The 7,764-nt window shown below is 53.9% G+C and overlaps 1 protein-coding gene across 1 annotated transcript in view; it reads right to left on the bottom strand.

Annotated features, from left to right (window-relative positions):
• Nucleotides 1-268: 268 nt before the first annotated feature.
• Nucleotides 269-7,764, bottom strand: part of SLC27A1 (solute carrier family 27 (fatty acid transporter), member 1) — a 21,620-nt gene continuing 14,124 nt past the window's right edge. Inside the window, exons 7-11 of the mRNA XM_011925758.1 lie at nt 3,627-3,836; nt 1,656-1,782; nt 1,429-1,566; nt 1,184-1,348; nt 269-789 (exon numbers count right to left, since the gene is read on the bottom strand). Coding sequence (XP_011781148.1) covers nt 557-789; nt 1,184-1,348; nt 1,429-1,566; nt 1,656-1,782; nt 3,627-3,836 — 873 coding nt within the window. The 3' untranslated portion in view covers nt 269-556. The remainder of the gene's footprint in view (nt 790-1,183; nt 1,349-1,428; nt 1,567-1,655; nt 1,783-3,626; nt 3,837-7,764) is intronic.

Raw genomic sequence — 7,764 nt, 5'->3', positions numbered from 1 at the left:
AAAAAAAAAAAAAAGGAAAGATAAACTGACTATTTCAGAATGCTTAGTGGCAGTGGAAGTGAGGAATGGAAATAAGTAACTACTAAAATAAAACAGCAGAAAGGACCTGCATGAGCCCACAGTGCTAGCTGGCTGTGAACCCTTGTGTCAGTCCCAGGACAGTGTCCTGAACTAGCATGAATAAGTAAATGGTTTGGATACGATTTGTTTGTCCACACCAAAAATCATGTTGAAATTATTTATTATTATTATTTTTTTCTTTGAGACAGTTTCTTACTCTGTCACCCAGGCTGGAGTGCAGTGGCGCCATCTCGGCTCACTGCAACCTCTGCCTCTCGGTTCAAGCAACTCTTCCGCCTCAGTTTCTCAAGTAGCTGGGATTACAGACACGAGCCACCACACCCAGCTAATTTTTTTTGTATTTTTAGTAGAGAGACGGTTTCACCATGTTGGCCAGGCTGGTCTCGAACTCCTGACCTCAGGTGAGCCACCCGCCTCGGCCTCCCAAAGTGCTGGGATTACAGGTGTGAGCCACCGCACCCAGCCAGATATTCTTTTAGAGCAACACGAGATGGACCAAGACACGAATCAACAGACATGCTGATGGATGAAGAGAGAGGTTGGGGTGGGGGAGACTCGCACCTGTGGTGTCCACCTGGGGCAGGAGGCGCAGGAAGATGGGCCGGGCATAGGGTGCCAGCACCTTCTGCAGTTCCTGGTACATCGCGTTGGGGTCCAGCAGGCTGTGGGGGTCTGCAATGGCTGCCATCCCTGCCTTACCCTCCACTCCTGGAGGCAGAGGTTCAGCTGAGGACACCGCACCCCTCATCCTCCCCACCAACAGGACCAGATACACTGTCAAGCAGTAGCCCCTGGTTTCTAATTTCCAGTCTCTCCCCACCTGGGCTGACATTTATGGAAGCAGCACACATTTTATGGAGCTCCTGCTTGGCTTGTTGAAGCCCTGAGACAGGTGGGCTTTCATGATCCCATTTTCTGGATGACAAAACTAAGACTCAGCATCCCCCAGGTGAACTGGCTCCAGATCCAGTGTTTCCTCCTGGGCTGCCATAAGCAGTTGTCCAGGTTGTGCACTGCCCAAGGGCACCTGTACCTCCAAGCCCGTTTTGGCTGAGCTCCTTGGAACCATGCCACAGTACCACCCCCTGCAACCCCAGCTTGCCTGGAACAGCCACCCCATAGACGGCCACGTCTGTCTGGCCCAGCAGGCGGCTCAGCACGCCCTCCACCTCGGTGGTGGAGACATTTTCCCCTCGCCAGCGGAAGGTATCCCCACTACGGTCCCGGAAGTACATGTAGCCCAGCTCGTCCATCACTAGCACGTCACCTGGCAGAGGGGAAAGGGGGCAGATGGGTGGCGGATCCCCATCCGCACAGCCAGTCACCCGGGCCTAGCAGGCTGCGCACCTGAGAGGTAGGCGCTGTCGCCCTTGCTGAAGACGCTGTGGGCGATCTTCTTGCTGGTGGCGCTCTCGCTCACATAACCGTCGAAGCGGCGCAGCGGGTCCTGTTGGTTGATCTTGCCCACGAGGAGGCCAGGCTCCCCTAGGGAGGAGGCCACGCTCAGGCTGCGCTAGGCAGGCAGCACGTGGGGACCCGAGCTCCTGGGGGGACCATGCAGGGGCCCTGCTCACCGGCCTGGCAGGGGATGCAGAGGCCCTGGGCATCCCGCAGCAGCTCCATCGTATCCTCATTGACCTTCACCAGCCGGATGGGGTACACGTGGGGCAGGATGCGGCTGTTGAAACCACAGGAGCCAACCTGGGATGGGGTGAACCGAGTTGGAAGGAGCCAGGGATATGCGGGGTCCTTCTCACTAACACTTTGCCTGCCTTGCCCCGGGGCTTGGAACTAGCACCTCCAGTGTCACTTTAAGCTCTGTGACCTCGGCTGATCTGCAAAAGCAGGGTAGTAAGTGCCGCTTCCAACTCAGGGCCCCTCCTCCCACTTTCCCAGCCTGCATTCAGTCAAGAGAAGACCTGCCGCTGGCACCAACTTCCTGGGCCACAAAACCGTCCATGCTGGCAGGAAGCGGATGCCTCAGTGTGGGCCCTACAGCTCAGCTACATGAGATACTGCAGAGCTTCCCCTGCTGCCTGCCACCCTGCTTGGCATGGTTCTATGAACGCAAATGCTCATCCAACATGTTTGAGCCACTACAACCTGTCTGGTGTGTTTCTTTCTGCCTTTCCCCTTTCCCACTTTTTTTTTTTTTTTTTTTTTGACAGAGTCTCACTCTGTCGCCTAGGCTGGAATGCAGTGGTGCAAATTCGCTCACTGTAACCTCTGCCTTCCAGGTTCAAGTGGTTCTCATGCCTCAGCCTCCTGAGTCTGGGATTATGGGCGCATGCCACTGAGCCCAGCTAATTTTTTTTTTTTTTTTTGTATTTTTAGTAGAGACGGGGTTTTGGCATGTTGGCCCGACTGGTCTCAAACTCATGACCTCAAGTGATCCGCCTGCCTCAGCCTCCCAAGGTGCTGGGATTACAGCCGTGAGCCACCATGCCTGGCCTGGTGTGTTTCCTATGCAGGAATCTGAGCTACATGAGCAAAAGTGTCATGTAGCTGGCCATCCAACACCAAGCACAGTGAGGAAGGAGCATTGTTCTTGGCATTGGGGACCCAGCCCCCATGGCACTTGCTGCTTTCTTTCTTTTTTATTTTTTTCCTTTTTAGAGACACAGAGTCTCACTCTGTTGCCCAGGCTGGAGTCCAGTGCTGCAGTCATAGCTCACTGCAGCCTCAATCTCCTGAGCTCAAGTGATCCTCCCACCTCAGCCTCCCTAGTAGCAGTGACTACAGGCACCCACCACCATGACTGGCTAATTTTTTATTTTTTGTAGAGAAGGGAATCTCACTACATTGCCTATGCTGGTCTCAAACTCCTGGGCTCAAGTGATCCTCCTGCCTCAGCCTCCCAAAGTGTTAGGATTACAGGTGTGAGCCACCGTGCCTGGCCGACGGTTGCTTTACGATCATTATTATGGTCTGCTCTTGGCCTTGGATGGGAGGCGCTTGGGAAAGGAGAGGGAGATTCGTGCAAGCGCAGAATGGAGATGATTAATAGAGTAAGTAGTTGCTAATTATGAAGGTATCTGTTTGCTGCTAGTTGGGAGGCTGAGGCAGGAGGATCGCTCGAGCTCAGGAACTGAAGGCTACAGTGAGCTATGATCACAGGGCTGCACTCCAGCTTGGGTGACAGAGCGAGACTCTGTCTCAAACAAGGACAAAAAAAAAAAATAACAGCAAGGTACCCAGAGCCCTATTCTCCTAACTAATCTCCACACGCGGAAACCGAGGCTCAGAAAGGCTGAGGCACTTGCCAGGGCGCACAGCCATACCTATCCTCCAACTCTCCTGACTCAAGGATCACAGTCACATGACTATCCGTGCAGGCTGGAGGATTCTTCCTGCATGCTGTGCATTGATCCTCTGGTGGTGCACCGGCAGTCCCAGGAACTCTCCTTACGCCCGTCCTACGCCCGCCTTGGCGGAACCTTCCGCGCTAGTCCAGGCTGCTTTATGGATCCCGGGGACCCCAGGAAGAGAAGGCAGTGGCCGTCCCTGAACTCCGAGACCTGCCCCGGGGCCCTGCCGGTGCTCACCTTGCCGTCCATGTTGGCAATGCTGCAGTTGCACTCGGTGGCGCCGTAGAACTCCCCGATCTGGCGCACGCCGAAGCGCTGCGTGAACTCCTCCCAGATGACTGGACGCAGCCCGTTCCCCACTGCCAGGCGCACGCGGTGTCGCCTCTCCGCCTCGCGCACCGGCTGCTTCAACAGGTAGCGGCAGATCTCACCGATGTACTGAACCACCTGGGGGGCGGGGTGAGGAAGTGGGTGATGGAACCGGCAGGCAGTGGGGAGCCCGGATCAGAGGAGAGACCCTGAGACCGCCCCACCCAGGGAGCTAATCCTGTGAGCGAAACAGCTTAAGGATGATGATAGCTGCAGAATCGTCCACACTCCATTAGGGTTCGCATTGACTCCTAGGGCTCGTTCAGTCTCTTGCAAAGGACCTAGGATGCAGGTTTTTTTTTTTTTTTTTAAGTTGGGGTCTCCCTGTGCCGTCCAGGCTGCTGGAGTACAGTAGCGTGCTCAGGGCCCACTGCAGCCTCGAACTCCTGGGTTCAAGTGATCCTCCAGCCTTAGCCTCCCCAGTAGCTGGGACTACAGATTTTTTTGTAGAGATGGGGGATCTCGCTCTGTTACCCAGGCTGGTCTTGAACTCCTGGCCTCAAGCAATCCTCCTGCCTCAGCCTCCCAAAGTGTGAGATTCCAGGTGTGAGCCACGTGTGCCTGGCCGGAGGCAACTTCTATCCAAGCAGATGCAGTCAGTGTCTTCTTCCCCCTCTCCCTACCCGCACCCCTTCATGGCCCTTCGATTCTGCCGGACAGCTTCCTGGAGATAACACATCCCTGTCTTAGCCTCAGCAGGCACACAGGGCAGGACTAGCAGGAGAGTTGACACCCCGCAGGGCAATCCTCGGCCTGGAGCCTACACTGTTACCTAGAGCCCCCTGGCTGAGCCTGGGCTGGCCAGAGCGTCACCCCGGGGCAGACCACTCCCAGGTGCACGCACTAGGCTGCTCTGCATCTAGACAGAGCCCCAGGTGCCCACGGAGCCACCTGCTCATGGGCTCCCCCTGCAGGACATCTTCCCTCCCTGCCACACATTCTCCAGCCCTGCAAGGGCTTCCTGGGGTCATCCGCCAGATGCCCCGCGGTGCCTTTGAGTTCTCCTCTCCACGTGGGCTTAGGAATGACTGTCCCCGCGCCCCCCCGCCCACTTTACAGATGGAGAAACCGAGGCTCACAGATGGCAGGGAACTGGAACGAGACCACAGAGCTGGGAAGTGGCAGAATCTGATTTGAAGCCAGGCATCCCGGCCCCAGAGTCGGAATAAAACAGTTGCATGCCAGGGATTACCCACCACATGGATCATAACAGCTGCAAATGTGCTCTGGGCTTCCCGCTCACTCACAGGATGAAATCCACATTTCTTCCTGTGGCCAAGTGGATCTGGCCCTGCCGCCCCTGCTGCCTCTGCTGCCTCCTCTCCCTCCATCTCTGCTGAACACTCTGCCTCCTCAGGGACTTTGCACACGCTAGCCTTTTGCCTGAAGCAGTCTTTCCCCAGATGCATTTGCCTGAACTCTTCAGTCTCAGCTCAAACGTCACTGAGGCATCCCCTGTGCCCCCAGCTGAGCCCCTGAGAAGGTACTGACTAAATGGCTGATGATTAAACCAATATGATCAGCAGACACCACCGCCACGCTCTGAGCTGGGCTTGGAGATGAAGGTACTGAGGCCCAGAGAGGAAACACAGTGCACCCGAGATCACTGGCTGCTGACCAACAGTGGGGACCTAAGAAGGAGGGTCCTCTCCCTCCATTCTCAGACTTGGGCCACTGCCTTAGGTGTGGTGCAGTCCACACCATCTCCAGGAGAGAACCTGGCCAATCAGCCCAGCCCCTCCTCAGCTAATATGACTGGTTTAAGAATGGGCACATGGCTGGGCACGGTGGCTCATGCCTGTGAACCCAGCAGTTTGGGAGGCCAAGGTAGGCAGATCACTTCAGGTCAGAAGTTTGAGACCAGCCTGGCCAACGTAGTGACACCTCATCTCTACAAAAATACAAGAAAATTTAGCCAGGCTTGGTGGCATGTGCCTGTAATCCCAGCTACTCGGGAGGCTGAGGCAGGAGAATCTCTTGAACCCAAGAGGCAGAGGTCGCAGTAAGCCAAGATTGCTCCGTTGCACTCTAGCCTGGGGACAAGAGCGAGACTCCGCCTCAGGAAAAAAAAAAAAAAGCAAGGATTTTTATAGACAAGCTAGCAGGTAGGCTGTATCTGATCTAAATAGCGAAAAACCGGTGAGGACCAGGTGTGCCATCCGCATAGGGTACAAGTCTCTGGTAGCCCCCAACCCAATCTCTTATTATGCAGGTGGGTAGCTACTCCACGTTGCCTATTTCTTTTTTATTTGAAAAAAAGAGAAGAGTTCTTGGTAGAACTTCCCTTCTAACAAAAAGCAGCCCAAGAAATCACTTATTTTCTAACCAAAAGCAGCCTGGAAGATCGGGCTGCAAACACAGATAAGGAAGCTGGACACTTGCACAGGGGGGATGCCAGTAGCTGCACCGACAAAAAGGGCTACCCAGGGCTGGGCAGAGTGGCTCACGCCCGTAATCCCAGCACTTTGGGAGGCCAAGGCGGGTGGATCATCTGAGGTCACGAGTTCGAGACCAGCCTGGCCAACATGGTGAAACCCCATCTCTACTAAAAATACAAAATTAGCCGGGAGTGGTGGCACACGCCTGAATCCCAGCTATTCAGGAGCCTGAGGCAGGAGAATCACTTGATCCTGGGAGGTGGAGGTTGTAGTGAGCCAAGATCACGCCACTGCACTCTGGTCTGGGCAACAGAGTGAGACTCCGTCTCAAAAAAAAAAAAAAAAAAAAAAAAAAAGTAAAGGGCTACCTGGGGCTGGGGCTGGGCAGGCAGCCTCCACCATGGGGGCTCCGCCTTCCCTTTCTTGTTAGCACATGTACAGTAAGAAAGAAATAAGCAACAAAAGGTGTTGCTTATGGGTGCTGTGGCTCATGGCTGTAATCCCAGCAGTTTGGGAGGCTGGGGCAGGCAGATCACCTGAGGTCAGGAGTTCGAGACCAGCCTGGCCAACATGGCAAAACCCCGTCTCTACTAAAAATACAAAAAATTAGCCAGGCTTGGTGGTGGACCCCTGTAATCCTAGCTACTTGGGAGACTGAGGCAGGGGAATCACTTGAACCTAGGAGGAAAAGGAGGTTGCAGTGAACCGAGATCACACCACTCCATTCCAGCCTAGGAGATACAGCAAAACTGTCTCAAAAAAAAAGTCAGTAAGCTTCTAGATTATAACCTGCTGTCCCCATGAGAATGGCTACACTGCAACTGCTTTTACAGATAACACAGCAGCAAGCAGTTTCCCTATGCTGCAATCAGGAGATGTAATTTCTGAATCCCAATAAATGCATGCTCTTGTTTTCTCCTTGTGTCCTTGTCACCCAGGCTGGAGTGCAGTGGCATGATCTTGGCTCACTGCAACCTCCACTTCCTGGGTTCACAGGATTCTCCTGCCCCAGCCTCCCAAATAGCTGGGACTACAGGCGCCTGCCACCACGCCTGGCTAACTTCCCATCCTGTATTTCTTAAAGAGCCTCTCAATGTTCACTGTGTGCCTTATTTGACACAGAAATTCCACTTCTAGGAAACTGACAGAATGAGCTTCCAAGGGCCCGGAGGCAGTAAGTAGTAACCAATGCAAGATGGTATGTCAAGGACAAAGAGAGACCATCAGACGTGACGGGCTTCCCAGTGGGAGGACACCGCACCACCCATAAGGAATCTTTGCCAAAAACGTTGAGTTTGAAGCCGATAAAATATATAGACCCGTGATTCTCAAGCGGGGACCATTCTGTCCCCCAGGGACCCTTAGCAATGTCTAGACATATTTTTTTTTAATTGTCATGACTTGGGGGAAAGGGACTGCCACTGACATCCGGTGTGTGGAGGCCAGGTATGTTGCTAAATATATACTACAATGCACAAGACACCTCCCACCCCAGGGAATGATCCAGCCCCAAATGTTAAGAGTCAAACCTGGTCTGGACACTATCTCAATTTCTGTAATAAACTCCAAGAGGGAAGAGAGACAGACAGAAAGAGAAAAGGCACCTACATATGAAATATTTCTTTTTT

The sequence above is a fragment of the Colobus angolensis genome, unplaced genomic scaffold (assembly GCF_000951035.1).
Source record: "Colobus angolensis palliatus isolate OR3802 unplaced genomic scaffold, Cang.pa_1.0 Scaffold66, whole genome shotgun sequence".
Classification (NCBI taxonomy): domain Eukaryota; kingdom Metazoa; phylum Chordata; class Mammalia; order Primates; family Cercopithecidae; genus Colobus; species Colobus angolensis.
This window is presented reverse-complemented; position numbering and strand designations above follow the sequence as displayed.